The 20,691-nt window shown below is 55.2% G+C and overlaps 6 protein-coding genes across 6 annotated transcripts; 3 read left to right on the top strand and 3 right to left on the bottom strand.

Annotated features, from left to right (window-relative positions):
* Positions 1 to 602: 602 nt before the first annotated feature.
* On the top strand, positions 603 to 3,245 carry CABS01_01539 (uncharacterized protein; the record flags this gene model as incomplete). Its single annotated transcript, XM_060534919.1, has 3 exons — positions 603 to 688; positions 772 to 1,671; positions 1,751 to 3,245. 3 exons carry the CDS (start codon positions 603 to 605, stop codon positions 3,243 to 3,245), a joined length of 2,481 nt encoding a protein of 826 aa, XP_060398108.1.
* Positions 3,246 to 4,273: 1,028 nt separating this feature from the next.
* Positions 4,274 to 5,300, bottom strand: CABS01_01540 (2,3-diketo-5-methylthio-1-phosphopentane phosphatase; the record flags this gene model as incomplete). Its single annotated transcript, XM_060534920.1, has 2 exons — positions 4,274 to 5,145; positions 5,204 to 5,300. The coding sequence occupies 2 exons, from the start codon at positions 5,298 to 5,300 to the stop codon at positions 4,274 to 4,276; spliced, it is 969 nt and encodes a 322-aa protein (XP_060398109.1).
* A 563-nt stretch (positions 5,301 to 5,863) lies between these two features.
* CABS01_01541 (uncharacterized protein) lies at positions 5,864 to 6,067 on the top strand (the record flags this gene model as incomplete). The annotated part of the gene is made up of 1 exon (XM_060534921.1): positions 5,864 to 6,067. One exon carries the CDS (start codon positions 5,864 to 5,866, stop codon positions 6,065 to 6,067), a length of 204 nt encoding a protein of 67 aa, XP_060398110.1.
* A 2,943-nt stretch (positions 6,068 to 9,010) lies between these two features.
* Positions 9,011 to 10,053, bottom strand: CABS01_01542 (coatomer epsilon subunit; the record flags this gene model as incomplete). The annotated part of the gene is made up of 4 exons (XM_060534922.1): positions 9,011 to 9,119; positions 9,177 to 9,415; positions 9,464 to 9,606; positions 9,660 to 10,053. 4 exons carry the CDS (start codon positions 10,051 to 10,053, stop codon positions 9,011 to 9,013), a joined length of 885 nt encoding a protein of 294 aa, XP_060398111.1.
* A 1,421-nt stretch (positions 10,054 to 11,474) lies between these two features.
* CABS01_01543 (uncharacterized protein) lies at positions 11,475 to 14,843 on the top strand (the record flags this gene model as incomplete). Its single annotated transcript, XM_060534923.1, has 2 exons — positions 11,475 to 13,052; positions 13,131 to 14,843. The coding sequence occupies 2 exons, from the start codon at positions 11,475 to 11,477 to the stop codon at positions 14,841 to 14,843; spliced, it is 3,291 nt and encodes a 1,096-aa protein (XP_060398112.1).
* Positions 14,844 to 16,613: 1,770 nt separating this feature from the next.
* On the bottom strand, positions 16,614 to 19,863 carry CABS01_01544 (SAM domain-containing protein; the record flags this gene model as incomplete). The annotated part of the gene is made up of 2 exons (XM_060534924.1): positions 16,614 to 19,477; positions 19,656 to 19,863. Coding segments are annotated over 2 exons (3,072 nt in total), but the record flags the coding sequence as incomplete, so codon positions are not given.
* Positions 19,864 to 20,691: the final 828 nt, after the last annotated feature.

Raw genomic sequence — 20,691 nt, forward strand, 5'->3', positions numbered from 1 at the left:
GTCTCAAATCCCTTCCTACGCCGAAGGGAAACAAGGTCCCTCCCCTGCTCATGATCTGCCCATGCCTTTAGTCCAATAATCGGTCACCACCCTTCCTCCACCTACGCTTCTGTGCCCTTCCTTGTCAGGGCGCCGCCTCTCCCGCACCAGGCCCGCCGTCCGAGTCTGAGAGGTCGGACGGACAAGAGAAGGAGAGTAAAGAGAGGCTAAGAGAGAGTCCTCTGACATATACAAGACGATCGCAAACCCTGGCGCTCGGCCATGGATGCCTTTTTCCCTTCCTCCTTCCGCCCCCTTCACCAAACGTGTCAGTTGCACGTCACTCTAAAACTCTATTCTGTTTTGTCTTTACTGTTCTAGACGAGACGAAAAAGAAGCTGCTGCAAAAGAACCAGGCCTACAGTCTTTCGATCTGCCTTCTGTTGCTGCTGCTGACGCCTCTGCCTCATCCCGCATTGACCGGCTTCTACTAACTATACTATACTACACCTTATCCATATTGGCAATACCTTCAATCATCCTTCTTCTTCATTCTTCTTTTTTAATCTCTTCATGTCCATGTGCCGCGCGAACGACTCTGCGCTGCCGTCCTCCACGAGGTCATGGAAGTTGTAATTCCACCCAGAGATCATGGGCCGTCCTACAGATATGTATGGGACGACGAAGGGCAGGTCGAGAGGATAGAAAGGTTGGACCATTCCAGCACACCCTCTTTACAGAATCTTTAGAATTGAGTTTGTGCAGTCAACTAACATAACTCCCTCAACGCAGAGTCCGCTTTCAAGAAAACAATGAACAGAGAGATAGTACAGTGAGCAGGCAAACGGTGCAATGGCCTTTTCTCCGTCACCAGAGCTCCGCTTCCGATGTCGCCTCGTCGAGGCCTTTTACTGGCTTCACGGGGAGCTTCCCGGACCCGCAAAGTTTTCCACCAAAAGAACCAAAAGAACCGACACGAAGAGCGACGTGGGCGCCGGGAAAGCGCAACTCGACGGCTACAATTCTGGAAAATATCGTCCCGGATTACATCATCAACTACATCAGGGGAGAGACGCCCGAGACCATGGCGCAGCGGAGAGAGGAACGCAAGAGGCAGACGGAGAGCCCAGACACATTGGAGGCACAGGCCGCCGCGGCGAATCACGCGGCCGCGCAAGGATTTTACGACGAGGCGACCACGGATCGACCGTCGACAGGCGAGAACGAGATTGGGGATCTCGAACGGATGCTGCCGCCGGCGGACGAGAAGCGCGGAGGCGGAGGGACCTTAAGCAGGATGAAGTCGGGCTGGAGGGCCGGCATCGCGTTGAACATCATCATCGGCTTCGCCATCCTCATCGTCGCCATCGTGTGCCTCGTCCTCGCGCTCGTCGTCGTCGGCATGATCAGGGGCGAGAGCATCATCTTCAAGGGCTCCTGCGCGACGGCCGAACAGCTCAAGATTGGCCTCTTTGTCGTCATCAACGTCATCACCATTGTGCTGCTGTCGGCGGCCAACTACGTCTTCCAGGTCCTGAGCAGTCCCACGCGCATCGAGATTGAGATGGCGCACGACGGGAGGCGGTGGCTCGACCTCGGGATCCCTTCTTTTAGAAACCTGCGTTTCGTCTCGAAACCGCGGGTTGTCATGACGGTCATCATTATGCTGGCGGCCGTCAGTACCCAAGTAATGTATGCGCGCGCTCCTGCTGTTACTGCTGAAAGCATGCTTCCCTTCATCAGACCTGACAGGCGTTGACTTTCTCACTAGTTATAATGCCGTAATCTTTTCGACACAACCTGGCTACGCCCACCAGGTCGTCTTTGTCACACAAGAGTTCCTCGCCTCGGGCCAGTTCAGCAACGCCTCAGAAACGAACGCCGGCGGTCTCTCCAGAGGCGATATTCTCGACCTCCAAGACCTAGCGTCCCGAAAGCAGCTCACCAACTTCACAAACGCTGAGTGCGCAAGTCAATTCGGCGGCGTCTACCAAAGCGACTTCACAGCCGTCGTCCTCGTCACGGATGTCATCGCTCCCAGCAACGCCCTTGTCCAGACCCAAAAGTCCGGGTCCTCCCTCGCCCCCTTCATCGTCAACCCGTCCAACCCCACGCAGATCAAGATCAACAGCTCTTCGGTCGATTACTGCCTCGCCCGCCCCGAGGACCGCAACCCCTGCACCGTCGTCCTCAACGGCTCCCTCCTCGGCGTCATCGCCATCCTCAACCTCGTCTCCGTCTCCGCCATCGGCGCCGTCTACTTCTTCACCGGCTTCGAGCCCCTCGTCACCCTCGGCGACGCCCTCGCCTCCTTCATCTCCCAGCCCGACCACACCACCCGCGGCATCTGCCTCCTCGACAAGACGGACGTCAAACAGGGCCGCTGGGGCTACCGCGAGGCCAAGTACTGGACCTCGCGCGACCACTTCTGGTTCCAGACACCCGGTTTGACCCTCTGGACCTTTTGGCTCATCACCTGGGCCACGCCAGCCGCCCTCGCCGCCGCTGCCCTCGCCGTCTCCCTCGGCAAAGACCCGTCCTCCTCCCTCGGCGCCTTCGGCAGCGCCCTCCCCCACGAGCTCTACCCCCTCCCCAACGGCGGCGCCCGCGCCGGAGTAGCCATCGTCGCCGCCCTCCCCCACCTCCTCCTCGCCGCCCTCTACCTCTCCACAAACGCCCTCCTCTCCTCCTACTACCTCTCACACGAGCTGAGCCAGTACGCCCTCCCTGGCATCTCCCTCCCGCTCCGCGTCAGCTCAGGCCGGCCCCGCGGCACCCAGACGACAAGCCTCTACCTCACCCTGCCCCGCCCCCTATCCTGGCTCCTCCTCGCCTTATTCGCGGCGCTCGGCCTCGTCCTGAGCAACGCCGTGCCCATGGTGTCCGTCGACATGCGACCCGCCACCCGCGACGACAACTTCCCCATGCCCATCAACGGCGTCGGCTTCAGCGGCGTGGGCCTGCTCGCGTTCCTGGCGCTGCTGGTCGTCGTCGCGGCGCTGGTGCTGGGCCTCGGTCTCCGGCGCGCGGACCCGTCGCCCACGAGCGTCGACGGGGAGAAGGCGGGCAACCCGCTCGTGCTGCAGGGCGGCGGGTGTTCCGCCGTGATTACCTCGCGGTGTCACCGCCCGCCGAGCGACGTGGGCGCCGCGTATAGCAACGTCGCGTGGGGCGTCGTCGATCAGGATCCCGAGACTACGTTTGGGCACGCTACGTTCTCGAGTCAGGGCGTGAGCGTCTTGGATCCTGCCAAGGGGTATGCTTGATCTTGGTCGCTTCGTTGGGTCACCTCAGTGTTTGCATATTGTTTCTTATTCCATTTCCCGTTCAGCTGTACATATTTTCTCTTTCGGGTTCTACAGTACCCCTTTTGTCATGAGTCGGGGTCACGAGTGCTCTCTGCTGGTTTCTTGTTTCGAAAAAAAAAGTTTCTGCATCTGGGAAAGGCATTGTAATGGTGTTAATTGGGGAAGTGTGTGTGTATGTATTATTGTTTTAAGCAAGGTCGGAGGGCAAAGTTGGTCTGGCTTGATAGTCAAGGACTTGAGAAACGGCATAGAGATGGGAAACGAAATGGATGATGACGATTGGTGTCGTTCCCTTCGGCCAAATGGATGAACGGGACGGGGCGGGACTGGACTGGACAGTCGTAGGGGAACGGTTATTGTAGTACGTTTATACCCTAGTGTTTTGCTTTGGCTGGTCAGGGGAACCAGGGACACGAGAAATACAGAGGAAGAAAGCCTCTCTGGATGAGGCTTGAGTTGAATTCAAGAAGTCTTTGGAACACATTTTGGGCGTGTCACGATGTTGATATGTGACTCTGTTCCCCTCTATGTGGGAACTCGTCTCGATATACCCCTCAAAGACAAAATTGTTCTGTTCCAGTCGCCCTTCCGTCCGCTTCGAAGCCCCTTTTACTAGGCTCTGTTTTGTTGGATCATTCCTATGTAATACATTGGAGCGTAACACGTCCCAAGCAACTTCTTAGAATCGATTTCATCATATATCAAGGCAATCATTCGTAACGGTGGCAATAAGTTGAAATGGCAAGACATTGTATCCTTGATCTGTATCTGTATCTATATCTAACGATATGGAAGATAGTTTATCGACCTCTCTTTACGTCGCCAGATCTCTAATCCAAACAAAACCCTGTAGCCCAAGCCAACGCCGGAGTACCCGAACCATTATCTCTCAAAGCAAATTCGCACGCTATGCACCGGGTCGTCTTCAAACACAAAACGACCTGACGATAAAACAAATGAGAAGACAATCGAGTCTGACACGACGCCTAAGCAAAGACGGGAGCAATGTTGGCCTTCTCGATACTGGGCGTGGCAACGCTGAACACCTCGGGCCACAGGAACATCTTCTCCTCGGCAGGCGTGATGGCGACGAGCTTGGGGATCGCCGACTTGCTCGACATGCGTCTCCACATGTTGGCGCGCGGGTTGAAGGCGGCGGGCATACCCTTTCCGCCCGTCTTCTTGTCGTCCTCGTCGCGGATGCGCTGGATCTCGGTCTGGATACCGGCAAAGGTGTCAAAGGGGATGTAGGCAATGGAGTTCTCGACGCAGTACTCCTCCAGACGCAGGCCGCGGCGCGCAAACAGCACGTCGGCCTGGCGCGCGGCAGGCAGATCGGAGACGCCGTCACCGATGAAGACGATGAGGGGGATGGTGCCGTCCTCGCACGCCATCTCGGCCTGCTCGCGGGCCTCGCCCATGGAGAGCGCCTTGTCATGGCCGAGCTCGTTGTCGTGGCGCCAGATGGGCTTCCAGGCGGAGCCGTCGTCGGTGATCTCGGCCTCGTTGGCGACGATGTCAATGTGCGCCGAGGCGTCCTCGCCGAGGAAGGTGTCGAGGACGCGGCGGAGGATGGGCTTGAGGCCGGCGGAGATGACGTTGAAGGGGATCTCGTTGGCGATGCAGTACTTGTGGAACTCCTGGAAGGCCGGGTCGATCTCGAGCTTCTTCTCCATCACCTCGAAGCCGTCGTCAAAGGGGACGTTGAGGGATCCCCACATCTCCTCGGATACATCGCGGAAGGAGCGCTCGCCGGACTTGATTTGCTCGTCGAGGATCTCGCGCTGCTCGGAGCCGCAGCCGTGGGCGTCGAAGAGGATGTGGCCGGTGTCCTGCATGAAGATTGTTCCGTCAAAGTCTGGAGGATTCGTTGTCAGCAAGTGGCGAGATCCAGGGGTGAACGGAGGTGATCTTACCTGAGAAGCAGATGATCTTGCGCTTCTTGTTTTGCGAAGCAGGCAGGCCAGACTCGGCGGCGGCCTTGACTGTTGAGGGAGAGATGGCGATAGGCATTGTGGCGATTGGAAGATTGTGTATACTTTGGTTGTACCAAGATGTCGGTATTTACTGGCACTGGAAGAGATACTTATAGTCTCGATTAGATGCGCAAAAGAGGTTGGGTAGTTGGGAATTAAGGTTGTCACGTCCAAGTTTCAACGGGAGGTGTCCAGCTTTAATAGAAGTCAATGCAATGCCCACATGCGATACTGCCGAACTCTCGACCGAACCGGTAACGGCAAAGAAAGGGGGAAAAGGCGCAAAGCCAGCCGGCCAGCCAAAGTATCCTCTTCACGATGACGGCCTGAATTCCGAAAGGTAGTTGGCTTTTTCTTCACACCCCTCCCCGCTACCCCCGTCCCTCCCCCGAGTCCTCCGCCAAATACGGGGCGTCAGGGCGCGCCAACCTGCATGAGCAAAGGGCTTTCACGAAAGAGAAACTAGGTATACCAGAACGAGGGGGTCATGGATCATGGCCGAACAAGAAGAACCCTAGCCAAGGCCAGCCAGCCTTTGAGCGAGAAGGACTCCGCTCTCGTTGGGATTCTCAAAAGCCGCTTCCGGGATACTACTGCACAATGGCAAGCGGCCGAGACGCCGACTCGGACGGCGTCAACGGGCGCACCGCAGACTGCCAGTCGCCAATGGACACCACATACGATGACGGCGTCTCACAGGGCCCCAAAGGGCAAAGGCATCTGGCTTTTCCGAACTATGCCCACTTGGGACGTTCTAGCGCGAACGAGGAGCAGGGCCAGATTCGAGCAGTGTACGGAGTATGACTGGCTAATTCCTTTACCCCCCTTTCTCTCTGACTCTTGGGCTTTTTTTCAGAATTGCGGGATGGGTTGGCTGTACCTATTGCCACGCTCCCACACCCTCGCACGCGGAACGGAAGGCGGCCGGCTGTGCAATCTGACAAATGGCTGTGGGCGATGTGGCAGACAGCCACTTGGGGGCTCCAACCAGGTCTCAGAGTCTAGCAGAGCCTCTGATGATCGCCAGGAGAAAGATTTCTCCAACGAACCCGGAACGAGTCCAGTGGAATGGCAGTCCTTGGTTCGCACCTTATTGGCATTCAGCCCTCCCAAAGCCGACATTCGGAAAGGTTAAAAACAAAGTGAACAGACAAAACCGTTTCCGACTGTTCGAGACAGCCACCAGAATGGCCGAGAATGGCTGCAGAACCCGATGCTTCGGTCAGCGAAGCGTGCCCCATCAGTTCACTTGAGCAGGGGGGAAGGATCGGGAGGCGACATGATACATCCATCCGAAAAGTGAGAGAGAGTGTGGGAAAAAAGATAAAATCAACAGAGAAAGGTGCCACCAAACAGAACATTCCAGCCCCCCCCCCCCCGAACCACGGTCGAAAGCCTGGCCGCATCAGTACATAGGTAGACATGGGGGAAATGGGAAATATGCCACCGAGAGCGGAGTCTAAAGCCCGTCGTCCCCACATTCACTGCGCCGAGCTGATCCAAGCAAAGCAGAAAACGTAAGGAAAGTTGGGACATGAAGATGCCAGAGAGGATGAAGGTGCTGCATTGAGGGTGCGGTAGACGGCATTGCGTCGTTCCATGATGCGTGCAAGGATACATGGTGACAAGCCCACAGTCGTTTCTTTGCCATCAGCAGAGGCATGTGGCATTTGGTTGGCGGATGGGGGAATCAACATGAGGAATTGATGGGAAAATGGTCAAATTCGAGCTACCTGCACGGTGATGTCATTCCGTCCCTCAGTGGGGCTCTTTATCGCGTTGCTTGAGGCGTAAAGTACCTTACTCCGTAGTTGCTGAGAAGAGCACCAAAAGGGCTCTAATATGCCCTGGTCCGCGTCCGACATGCAGTTTAACTGCGCTTAACCTTCAACGAGATGCGCTAGCCAAGTGACTTTTTGTCGTAACGCGATGTGACGCGATGCAGGCAAGCTTGGCCACGGTGTACGTGCCTTGGTCGTTTGGCCCCCGAGTCGTTACTACCGTAGAAACTCGAGCACTTCAAACTTGCGTTAGCCCGTGCCAACCCTGCTAGCGCTCTGGCAGAACCGTAATACTGCCCAAAGTGGTCAAGTGTGGCCGCCACCCGTTTTGGGCGTACGCTAGCATTTCGATTGATCTGGCCAATGAAAGCTCGCCGTCGAGGCTGGAGGCAGTTGGGCAGGAGCAAGAAATGGAAAATAATCACTTACCGCCTTCTCTATACGGTATAGTCGATTTAATAATCGAATATAATTGACCCCCCGAAAAGGTTTAGTATGGGCAGCTAGCAGGGTTGGCACGGGCTAACGCAAGTTTGAAGCGCTCGAGTTTCTACGGTAAGTTGCTGCTACACTCCAGGTCGTCTAGCCCAAGGCCCGTGGAGACGTGCATATGCATTGTGAAAGGGGCTTGAGCCTTGAGCCTTGAGGACGAGATCGAAACAATCGAGGTCGGCGATGCTGGGGCAAACGAGCGGAGCCTCCATCCTTCTCCAGTCTCCATGCTCGGAACCTGGACGTGCCCTCCATGTTCGCTGCCCTCCAATGAATCCATCCCATCTGTAGCGGCTCGGTCTGCTCATTCGTCTGGTTTCCGGTTGACTGAGGCCTCGACGAGTCCTCGCCATGCAGTTGTGCGAGGAGCATGTTCTAGCCGATCAAGGCCCATGTCCGTTTTGGCGGTGAACACAATGAGGCCTGTGCTGTACATACCAAGGTGAGCCAGACCAGTAGGAACCTGCAATCCTTCACAAAGAGTCCTTATCGACAACTTTCCATGGCGTCAAACCCCTTGCGAGCCGTCGTAAGGTAGCAGACCTTGACCGGTAGGTTACGGCTGATATGTTCAACCTACAGCAACCGATGACGTTGAAGGCGCTCTTTGCATGTGTCTGCAGAAGTGAGATGTAGTGACTGAGCATACGTAGTATGCATCGCGAAATCTGTAAACTCGACCTTCTCTGAGCCCCGCGCGTCCGTGCAAGACCCTGAGTGCTCACTTTACTTTACCCCTCCACGTCCGGCTTCGATCCACAATGCTAGACCGGCGAGACAAGCGAGACAAAATTCGATGCTGTGCGATGCGAAAGATAGTGGCAACTTTTTTTTCGTTTTTTTTTTTCGGATGTCCTGCTCATCACACCTTACTCAAACTCAATCCTTGCCGGAAAGTCTGCTCCGTCAGCCAGAACTGTTCAAAGCGCAAGTTCCACTGGACTATCCTGGCAGTAAGCCCTAATAGCAATTGCTTGCCTGTGATTTTTGTACTTCTTTGACTTAAAAGTTGGGAGAAAGCCCTGAGTCAGGCGCATGGGGCCCCGGCCGTCCAGTTGGCGCTTGGTGCTAATCAAGAATAGGAAGCCATGATGTCAATCTGCCGATGTGTAAAGCCACCGATCCGTCACCTCGGGCGGCTTCGGTCAACCGGCCCTCTCAGTCCAGTTCCGTCCTATCATGATCCGGGGGTTTGTTCATGCATGCCCGAAACAGACAGCTGGCCAGACGGTCTCGGCGAAACCATAGACCCTTCGAGCCCTGCCGATCACTGGCGGGTCGCGCGCATCTGGCAAAGAAGGAACCGACTTTCGGATCAAGCGAGGGCGAACGGATGGGTATCTTCAAGTGGAAAGTAGTAATTCGAGTGGTCTCGTTGCGCTTTTCCGAGCCGTTGTATCTCCATTTGAGTTCCTCTAAACCGTACGCCTAACATTATGCCTCATCAGCAGTACACACCCCCCCGCTGTCTACCTTATGCAGACACCTTGGGGCTGTATTTAGTCGCCGCCTTGTCGAATAGCGCACTCTTCTCCTCCAGGTCCACAAGGAACTGGTGCTGGGGGTCCGCCGCCTTCAATTTCCTGTGTCCACGTGGTTAGCAGGTCGACTCGACGCCTTGGTCGTGCATCGGAACTTACTCCGTGAACTCCTTGGGATCTTGGCCCGAAATCACCGTCAACACCAGAAGGTTGGCAATGGCTTCGGCATAGCCTGCGTCCTTGGCTAGAGCCTGGTCCAACGCTGCCTGTGCCTCCTCTGTGCGTCCAAGGTGCAGCTCAGCAACGGCCTGAGAGACAAGAGTTGCAATAGACGACGTTGCCGGCGCCTGCGCAAGCTCCTCGAACACGTAGAAAGCCTGCTGATACTTGTCTCCGCCCTGTACTTTCTTAGTCTCGTTCTTTCATTCGTGGTGTAGTTATCGTACCTGTCTCAGACCAACCCATGACTCGGCCAAGTTGACCAGTAAACTGTCCTGTGCCCATCGTCTCGCGGCGGTAACCTCCTTGAGGGCGAGGTCGTTACGGTTCTGTTGGAGGTGGATCTGAACAATCAGGGCAACAGCGTCCACTGCGAGTCCCGGGTCAGCGCCAATTCCTTCAACTAATGGGAGTCAAACGTACAGCTTCCCTGGTGCTGTGAAAGCAAGGCAAGAGCTTCCTCTGACTTGCCCGCAGCCTGCAGGACTGTACCACCAACAATCTGGACTGTAGCGTTCTCCCCCTCGGATGCGGCGAGCTTCTCGATGGTCTTCACGGCAGAATCCGTCTTGCCAAGTGCGCTCTCAGCGAGCGCTCCAAGGGCGACCAGTTCGGGCTCCTTCTCTCCCTGCACGTCGGCGATGACATCTTCGGCTTGACCAAGGGCGATGCGGGCTCGCAGGACTAGAACGCGGGCGGGAAGCTCATTCTCGGAGGAAAGGGCAGAAGTATCGTAATCAATGACCTCCTGGTACTGGCCTTGGTGGAAATAGTTGTGGACGTTGATCAATTCGCCTTCGGCAGAGTAGGGGTCCATCTTGGCGGTTTCGTTCGTTCGTTCGGAGGGAGGTTGTCGTTGATGATTGATGCCAACTGACGGGCAACTGTGATGTGTTCCCCTTGACCACTTAATTGATGTGGGGGCCTTTCAAGCAACGTGGAACCCTGAGAAGACACGGAGGAAGCCGTGGCCGGGAAGGTGGATCTGCCGGGTGGTCTGTGCGCCATGGACGACCAGGAACCAACAACACCAACGTCCAGACTTGATATTTGATCATCATCCAACAGCCCACCTTGAAGACGCAAAATATTGGTGTAGGATTATGAAACTCACTATACGTGTGGTATGGAGAGATGAATGAGGCTCTCATACCTTGCACTGGCTGAGATATAGTTTCCCCGATATTATTCCAAGTTGAACGTCTCTAATGAGATTCACACCATCTGTTTGACAAAGCAAAGCAGCGCTCGAAAAAATCACACCTTCAGCCAAGTGGCCGTAGATCCCCAATCCATAGAAGATTCAAGCTTCATTCGATCGCCTGATTGTACTCTTAATGCTAATCAGCAGGTTTCACAACGTTCGTGGTAGTGAGTCCTGCATATCATTATCCCCAGCATTAGCTACGGGAGGTAGCAACTTCGAGCATAAAACGAGGAAAAAATGAGACGATCAGCTTCTAGTAAAGGCTGTGGGAGCAAGGTATGGGAAACATTCTCTTATAGAGACCAGGACCAGTGCCAGTGAACACTACTTCTGATTCTATGAGTATAGGACATATGATACACCATTGAAATGTCCTCTTAGGGACCCTACATGTACTCCTCTATGAGTATTACATACTTCTCAATAGTTCGAGGTCACAATGTCTGCATTGAGGGTGCGCATTGCATCTATAAAGGAGGTGCGCTTACCAAGTCAAGTGTCCAGCCTGAAAGATGGGGCAAAGTTCATCTTGAATATGGTCTGGAATATAATGATGAATATATCAAAGACAACAATGGTAAATTGGTTTTCAATTTCTTGCTTCCTGCCACCCAGGCACAGGTGCTCTTTCCCTCAATATTTGGAGAACTACTATGCCCAAGTTCACGCATCTTCTCTCATCACACTGCATCACTCTCGACGATCACACAAGTATACACCTCTCGAATCCCCCAGTCACTCACCAACTTCTCTTTCATGGAAGTCGTCTTCACTCCGCCCCTGAGTTCTCATCTTGTAGGCTTGGTGCATGGCCTGGCTCCCATGAACCTTCGTTACCTCGTACTGCTCCCTTTTGTTGATGAAGATTTTCTCCTTGTTCTGCTTAACGGCTTATTCTTCCGAACCGCTCACGTCAAATTCCGCTTCCATCTTGCCTTTCGCCTCTCCTTCGACTGAAGTTTTGACGCACATCACTCCGTCCGGACTCGAATCACCTGACCTACCCGTCTGGTCTTCCCGCTCATCTAACGATGGATTCTTTTGACCCGCTTGAGTTGAGGGAGGCAGGCCCTCAGAAGCCTAGAGGGCCCCTCGAGCCCAGCGTCCTCGACCGGAAGAGGCCAGTGGCTCGATTTCCAGACAGCTTTTCTGCCAATCTCGGTCGCAAGACTTCCTCCTTCTTTCGTCAAGACGATTTCACTCCTGGATTCGACCAAAAATCCTCATCATCTCCTCCTCCCCTTCCCGAAAGCCAGAGCATCATTCATCGAAAACGAGACGTTTTACCTGGCTCACCTTCTCCATCGAGTACTCGCGATCGTCAAACATTCGTCGCGTCTTCGGTCAAGGCAATGGTCGCGAAATTCGAAGGAGCAACTGCTACACTCGAGAAATCCGACAAGATGTCTGACCACGGAGATTTCGATCTCACCCCCGCCTCGTCGCCCGTTGCCGACAAGGGCAAGGGCAAGGCGTCGTTTGATGAGTCTACTGACACCACCGCTGCTTCTGTCGCGACTGGTGATGCTTCTCAGCCCGAGAAGAAAAAATCCGTTCGAGAGATTGTTGACCTGGAGCTTCTCAAGATGGAGAACTACTTCAATGACGAGTCCCTTGCGCGCTCTCTCGACAACTATGTTGCTCCGAAGCACATTCACACCAAGGTCAAGGTCCTTCCTCTTGAGGAAGATGAGGGCGTCTCCATGGTGAAGGCTGCTAAGATTGAACTGTGGAACAAGTTGGCTTCGCTCAACGAGGCCTTTGAGAAGCGCCACCCGTCCGCCAAGGAAGAGCGTCTCGCCCAGGAAGCTGCTTTCGATGCCACCAACGCTCGTCTCGACGAAATTTTCGGAGAATCATCCAAGCAGGGTGTTCTGAACGAAGAGACCAAGAAGTCCACCCGTGCCGAACGCAGAGCCGAGCAAAAGGCCCAGAAGAAGGCCGACAAGAAAGCCCAAAAGGCTCGCAAGGGTGAGGTTCCCGTCGCTACTGCCCCTCAGGCTGTCACTTCGCCCACCCTTGAAGAGCACACCACCAAGGAGGCTTCGCTTCGCGAGAAGTATCCAGAGATCTACGCAAAGATTGACTACTGGCGCGCTCTTGGTGCTGCCAAGAAGCCCGCCGACCTTCTCGATCCTGCCGACTCTGGTAGCGAGTACACCGACGACGTCCACTCTGAAGACGATTCGCTTCTTGCAGCTCCTTCTCAGCCCGTGGCCCACGAGACCCAGACGACCACCGCCTATGGTCAAGCCGCGGAGAGCAAAAGCCAGACGAAAGAGGCCTCTACCGATGATGATTCTTCTTCTTCCGATGATGATGACTCGAGCACTGGCTCGTCCAACGGTGACCCGTTCCACTTGAACAAGTACCTCACGCCAGAGTATCAGGCAAAGGCCCAGGCTTACCTCAAGGCCTTCGACGAGGCTCAAGCTCAAGTTACAGACAAGCCTAGCGATAAGCCCGTCTACGGACCCGCTCCTCCACCTTCCTCCACTCAGTCTGGGGGAAAGACCATCGCCGGCAAGCCGACTGCCATGGATAGCCGTTCCCAGCAAACTGCGGAAAGCGACGAGTCTTACACCTTCATCCAGAGAGACCCGAAGGAGGTTGATGCGTTCTAGAGCAACGTTCGAACCTCACTTCACGTCTCCGACGATGAACTATCCGATACCGACGACGTCAAGGTTGCCAAGGTCTCTGCTGCTCAGCAGGAGCGAGATGAGATCAACCGTCGTGCGTACGAGCGCGTCAATGCCGCTCACGCTCGTGGTGAAATTGTTCATCTCGAGAATACCAAGCCGATTCGCGACACTTTCTCGACTGATATCAAGAAGGAGGACATCGTCCCCGGTTTCGGAAAGGGCAAGAACAAGCAGGCTCCTGCCGCCTTCGACGAGGAGGTCTACGCCCACCGCTCGATTGCGTCTCACACCATGAAGCCTGCTCCGCTTCGCATCCCCTCTCGCGCCAAGCAGCCTGCGGTCGACAACGACAAGCCCGGCGCCAAGGACGCCTCGCAGGCTCAGAGAAAGACGTCCTCTGTCTCCGATGCTCCGCGCTCGTCAAACTCCAGTAGGTACCGCATGGTTGCTGGAGAGTCCACCTCCTTCACTCAGGCCTACAACGGCAACAACCCGTTCCTGAACAGAACCACGAGCGGCTCTTCCACTCAGAGCGGCGGTCCGAGAAGTAGCGGTAGCGCTCGCAACTTCAGCTGGCCCAAGAGACCCAAGAGCAGCAAGTACGACTTTGTCGACAGTGATGACGAGGAGGCCACCAAGAAGAAGAAGTCGGACAAGACCCCGGCTCAGACTCAGACCACCACATCTAGCAGTAGTAGCTCCCCTAGGACTCTTCTGAATAACACCAAGTGCCTGACCGGCTTCACTCGCAAGATGGCGCCGCTCCCAAAGCCCCCGGTCGATGACGAGACTGGCGCCCACCGGAGCTTCACGCCTGAGGAGTACAAGACCGTCATCCAGGACGAGTTCAACCGTTTCGTCCAGCAGTCTCCCGAGAAGAAGGCGCGCGATCTCGAGACGGCTCTTGCCATCCTTAACGGTGTCCCATCTGCGTCCTCGTCCGCCAGCCGTACCCCGACTGCCCCGGCTCCCGCTGCTGCCTCGGACAACATCACTCGTCAGACCGTGACTGTCAACCCTTCCCTGCAGCGTCCTGCTGTCCGCCTCGCCGGCGCCACCGCCCTCCCGCCCACGCCCGCCACGTCTGTTGTTCCCGCGACCATGTCCCAGCAGATGGCTGATCTGGACGACTTCTTCGCGGAGGAAAATGACCACTATTACACCACCTCCGGCCCTGCCGCCGTGGGCTCCAGCTACGCCTCGAGCTACAACTCCACCGCCTCCACTGGCGAGAAGAACCAGGGGGGGAAGGAGAGCCAGTACAAGGACGAGCCCTGGAATGATCCCAACTACCACGAGGAGGCCCTCTCCCACGGCTACGCCTTCAAGAAGACGGGCTACAACAATCTTCCTGACGACATGGACCCTGTCCCCCTCACCCGCGGCCAGCGCCGTGAGGTCCTTGAGCACTACGGCATGACCGAGGCAGACTACCCTGCTCCTCCCGTCGGCTACCCCAACCCTCCCGGCCCCTCGCCCGGCACCGTCGCTCCCCCTTGCCCCTCGCGCCCTGCTCCGTCTGTTCCCGGCCGGGTCACTCCGGCTGGCAGCATCGGCGGAGGAGATAGCAGCGCCTCCAGCACCCACGGCGGCTACAGCGACGCTTTCGCTCCTGCTCAGGCTTATACCCAGGCTCAGGCTCCTGCTACTTTCCAGAGCCTCCGCACCCCTCGTCGCTTCCGTCGCGCTGCGACTGCGCCCCCGGCGCCTGCTCCCGACAGCCCTGCTCCTGGCTATGACGCTGACTGGTTCTGAACGAATGAACGATGAAGAAGCATGACTATATGAAGACGAAGAGACGCACGAATGAATCGATTTACGAAACAGTTCGAGACGTCCTTTTCCTTTGCTGCTTTACGGAATGCTACTGCTTGTTTTGCTTGCGACAATTAACGAAAAACTGAGAAAATAGCAAAAAAAAAGCAGAAACGCCAATATGCTCAGAGTACCCATCATGAGAGCATCGTCGTCGAACGGAAACTTGGCATGGAATCTCTCGGCATTTCATTCCCCTGTAACTGTTATTGAGACCAGCCGCCTGGATTCCACGTCGTGACATGGCTTCAGTACACAAGCACCCAAAAAAATTACAAAATCAACATGACCCCCGAAAAAAAAGAAAACATGTTGGATCACAGGAAATGGATAGTCACTTCTTCGACATACCACTCTTCCCCCCTCGAGTGAGGAGGTACTATCTGGGAAAAAGAGATCAAGACAGGCAACGTTTTCTCTTGCTTTTGGCAGAAGAATCTGGCTTACTCTCGACTCCTTCCAAGATTTTGCAACTCTACTCGTTCTTGTTAGAACACGACTCTGGGAGATATCCTGTTCTCTCGAGAAAAAGGAGAATTCCTCATAGTCAAACCCCCTGTTTTGCAAATGGCAGTCGCATCTCGCAGTCGTCTTTTCGCATGTTTGAGAATACCCTCGATTGTTCAGGGCACACGGCCGTGGCGAGATGAGTTTGAGGAAAGGAGGAATCGGACAGGATGGGATATGGTGGGGAAAAGGGAACGATATTCTCGTGAACACTTTCATTCTTGATTGATCCCCTCTTGAATCAAAGGTTGTTAGCCTAGCCGACCAAAGTAGATAGTCAACAGAATCGACCAAATTTGGATCGAGACACCGGAGGTTTTAGCTCCATTTCCTCCTCGCGTGACGTATGACTGGCATTGAACCTGCAACTACGCTTAATCGTATTGACTCGTGATAAGTTTGATAGGACCTCCCCTTTCCATACATCATGAGACCGATACCTAAAGACCGTCCACTCAAAATACCTGGCCCTGCTTCCTTCCCTTCGGCGAGCTCTTCCTTCTGCCAGGTCCTCGCGTCCTTCCTTCCCCTGTTCATGAGGCTGCTTACACCCACCTGCCCGTCCTTGCTCTTCCGACAATCTTGAGATGCCAGATACTTCATCTCCTGGTCCGATGTCAATGTAAGCAGCCTGCGGCAACAAATCGTTCTCTCTTCCACCTATATCGCCAGAGAGAATCCTGTCGACACGCACACACAAACACAGAGGCATCAGAAGTTCAGAAAATTGTTTTAATTAGGTATCATCCCCCTATCCATGGCATATCAGCCCCTGTCGGGAGACAAAGGCCATTGTGCCGACTCCATTCATCAACGTAGCCTCTAGTGCGCGTTAAAGGACCTCCTTCTTCTCCTGTGTATGTACAGCATCGGATGCTGTGCTGCCAACAGAGTCTATGCCCTCTCTACAGAGCGACTCGACAGAGCGACTCGACAGCCATAGGAAGAAAGAGAGTAAAAAAAGTGAAAAAGGAAACAAAGGGAATCACTCTTGTGAAAATTATTCGCTCGTATGTCCAGGTCCATCGCCCTTCCTTGCTGGATCTTCTGGCTCTCCTCAAGCAATCCCAGATACGCCGCCCCTATGCGGAATTCGTGTCCCTCATACATGACAAAGGTATATATAGAAAGGTCCCATCGTACAAGAAAGGAAGGAAGGGGAACTGATTAAGTGCCGCAAACACGCTCAAAAGGGTTCCACCTCTAAGCACTCTGTGGCGGTGCTCCGGCCGTGCCATTGTTCTCCGATTCAAAAGCCAACTTCCGAGGGTCAGCACTCTCCACCTTGGGAAAGTTTGGCTTCTCCATGCCGGATACCCCGCTGTCGGTCTCTCCAAAGGTGATTCCGAGGGAGTCTGCGTTCTTCTTCGCCTCGAGTGCTCGTCTTCTCTCGTCTTCTTGAGCTTCTTCGAGGTTCATCAACGCAGGAGGGCGGTGTCGCTGCTGTCTTGCCTTGGCGAGGGAAATGGTCTTTTGTTGATACGTCGTTGTTATCGCCTGGGTATCATCTCGGTCAATGGTAGCCTTCATGAGGGCTGCCATCCACAGTCTTCCTGACTTGAGATTGGGGACTGCAAAGTAGTGAACAGTCGGTTTGGTGAAGTTCACGGCGCGGGACAGGCCTGCGCGTGGTGGAACAAGCTTAAAGATGAACATGGTATCATCTCCCTTTTCTCCAGAGGCATTGGCGTCGTGCCCGGTGGTAGCACCTGCGCCAGTGAGCTTGGCGTGGAGTCCGGTCAGCTGTTCATTGTCGGCTGGAAGAACACGGTGGAAAGAGATATCAATGAGTCCCTTTTCTTGATCGTCATTCTCCGAGTAGTAGTATGAAAGTCGGCGTCCCTTGAGCACAAACAATCGAGGCTTCCATGTTGTCATGAGGTTGGAGCTCTTCTTTCTCATCCACCCGCTGTAGTCGGCATCTTTGACGGCTTCAGCGGGGCTGATCTTCAATAGTCCTCGTTGGTAAGCACTCGTCTCCTTCTTGCCCTTCTTCCTGCTGCCCTTGCTCGCTACGGTGGTGGCAGTGCTAGGGCTCTTTGCGGTATCAGGGGAATCGAGCTCGAAGCTGGGCCCCGCAGAGGGAGTACTCGATCCAGTTCTAGCGGGCGAGGGTAAAGGCGAGTCCTTCAGAGATGGGTCGATTGGCGAAGCCACCTTGTTGCGATCGCTCGAGACTGAATCCGAAATTGCGCGCAAGCCGGCCACCTTCATCGAGGGCTTCACAACAGCGGAAAGCCACTCAGCGTGAATACCCTGGCGGGCCGCAGGAGACTCGGGCACCGGAGAGGCACGAGTCTTGCCTTCAAGTTTCGTGACGCTGGGTGCTCCAACGTCCTTGACGGGAGGCACGGGCCGCGCAGACTGAGTGGTGCTTGTTGAGGCAGTTCTTCTGTGGGCGGTGGACTGCATGCCGTAGTATTTTTGCGCGGCAGGGGAGGCCACGCTGTCACGGTTCGAGTCGACGCTTCCGAATCTTGAGTGCCTCGAAATAGCGGTAGCACTACGCACCCGTTGCTCCTCAGCGTAACTGTTCTTTCGGCCGTGGCTGGCGGTGCTATCGCGCTTCCTAAGCACGTTGCGGCGTCGGCCATCGACTTCAGTACCGCTAAAGTACCCGCGGTCGGTATCGATGGCGGACTCGGGAGCGTGTAGACCAGACTGTTGCATGACGTCTTGAAGCCCGGTAGAAGAAAGTGGTCGGCTTGAGGCGCTGCCAAGGGTCCAGTTCCTGTCAAATGATGGTTGCTTCTTATGAGCGCCATCGGTCTGGGGAAACGTTCCACTCGTGGCCAGCTTCGGTGTCACGGTGCTGGCCATAGGTTGTCCCGTCAAACGGAAGTCGGTGGACGACGAGTGCCTGCGAGAGTGGTGCAAATCTCTGACGGACGCAGCCGAAGGTCGTTTCATGTGAGATGGACGGGTGGGACTGTCGACAATCGGGGAGACTGGCGACACAATTGATGCTGTATCCAACTTCGGCGTTTGCGAAAAGGAAAGGCGCTTGCTTGAAAATGACATGGCTCTGTCGTCAACCGGTGTCATCCTGGGCATTGAGCTGGTCAGGGTGTCGGCGCGGCTTCTAGACCGCTTGGCATCTTCCGAACCCACGTCACTGCCGTATGTCTGCGTCGTCCTTCTCGTCGTAATACCTAGGTTGTTACACTCGTCTTGCAGAGACTTGATTTTCTGCCACGTCTTGAGTCTCCTACCAACAGAACCCAGTTCGAATGCCTTGATGAAGAGGGAACTCTGGTCCATACCCAGCAAGACTTCACCGGTAATCTCTTGGTCGCGGAATACTTCGCAGTGCGATTTCTCAACGCCGACTGTGAATAGATACTCGGCAACTTGGTCCGGTGTCCATGCCTCCACCTCGGATCGACTATGCATGCCCTCCTCTTCTTCGTCCGTTTCTTCGCCGTGGATGTAGGACATTCGATGATCGAGCTGAGCACTGTATTCGCTACCAGAGTCGGTGGGAGGGGCACGCATTGCGCCGTTGCTAGGCGTAGAGCGCAAATCGGTAATATGCTCGTCGATAACGTTGAGGGTTTCGCTGAGTACATGATCCTGATTCGTGTTGATACGGCCGAGGGCCGCGGAGGGCGGCGCACTCACGGCTGGCGGCACACTCTCGATTGGAGCGGTTTCCTGCTTGATGTTGTTGAGAGGTAGAGTAACGGGGGCCGGAGACTCGGGTGGTGGCGTGGGAGTGGGTGGAGCGGCGGGGGTGGTAATCTTGTCGTCGGTCGGGTCGGGAGGGTTTGTTTGTTTGGATTCGTTCACCACTTCGGGCAGCGTTGCTAGTGGTTTCGAGAAGTTGTTCGGGGGTGCTGTCTTCGGAGCTGGCCTGGTATAGACTGAACCATGGATGATGAGCTTCTTGTTGTTTGCATAGGTTGGGTGCCATGTAGACGAACCTTCGGGAAACAGGCCGCTGTTTCCGTTGACGAGGTGCTTGCCCAGAAACCATCCATCTCCAAACTCGTCATCTCGTTCTATTAACTCAACTCGGTCGCCCTTGGTTAGGCTCAATTCGTCAGAGCTGCGAGCAATAAAGTCATCTGCAAGAAGCGAAAGACGTCAGATGGAATTCCACAGCGGAGAGACCCGGCCCGGGGCTGTCAAGGGCGGGGAGACGAAGATGCTGCATGACGCGAGCGAATACGAGTGACGAGGAGCGGGACAAGGCGGGCGAGTGGGCTCAGGCGTTGTTAGCGGATGAGTGGAATATGAACTTACGTATGACCAAGAGGGTATCGCCAACTTCTGGCTTCTGGAGAGCCATGATGTCGACGATGCCAGGCGCCGCGACAAATGCGGATGGCGTTTGCTGAAGAGAATGAGTTGTAACGGGATCAATACATAGGAGATGAGTTCGCTGGCTGGGCAGCCTGGTCTGGGCTGGACTTGACTTGGGTGCGACGACGACAAGGGGGGTGGAGACGTGCTGCTGGCGAAGCGAAAAAAAGAGTGGCAGTAGCCAGGGATTGTCAGTTGTTCGGCAGCTGGGACCAGGTAGGTATTAGGTGGTGACCGTGGTGGGCGGATAAGATGGTGAGGAGAAGTCGGATTGGAGGAGAGAAGGGCGAGGGTGGTGAATGGGAGATGATTGCGGACCGGGGTGGAAAGACAGGAAGGAGCAAAAGTTGGCTGTGTTGACGATGGCCCCCAAAAAGGTTGTTTTCTTGTCAATATGTCGAGGGCAAAAGGTTGGTGGTTGGCGTTTCTTTCCCACGAGTATGAGGTCTCCTAGTCGTTCTCGTGTCGGACTCTCCTGGGCCGGCCACTCGGTGTGGTTACTGGTCTCGTCGGGCTGAAGAGCTGACTGCCGACAGCGTAAGAAAAAAAGTGGCGAGTTGTTGAAAAAGGGTCGTTGCTAGCTCGGGGGAAGCAATGGAAGCTGAGGTGCGAGGTTGGAGTTGCTCAAGGCAGTGTTGTGGGATGTGATTGGGGGACACAGAATTGGCGTAAAGGGCCGCTATTGGGTCATTGCGACGTAGAGGTAGGGCGCATAGACGACGCTGGGGACTTTAGTGGACGGATGATGGAGTAGGACGGGTCAGACGAAGCTGGAGTTGATGGTGGTGAGGCGATCCCAAATGGAAGCCTTCTGCCGTCGGCTGTACCGCTGTGCCGCTGCACCTGCACCTGCGCTGCGCTGCGTAAGGTATGCGCAGACCTCTTTGCAGTAGCTGGCTTGTGGTCTGGCCCGAGAAGCTACCTAATGAGATGCAGACCTCGAGGTTAGTTTGGTGGGTTTGGTCAATGTGAGGCC

The sequence above is a fragment of the Colletotrichum abscissum genome, assembly GCF_030869225.1.
Source record: "Colletotrichum abscissum strain IMI 504890 chromosome Unknown Scaffold_3.1, whole genome shotgun sequence".
Classification (NCBI taxonomy): Eukaryota; Fungi; Ascomycota; class Sordariomycetes; order Glomerellales; family Glomerellaceae; genus Colletotrichum; species Colletotrichum abscissum.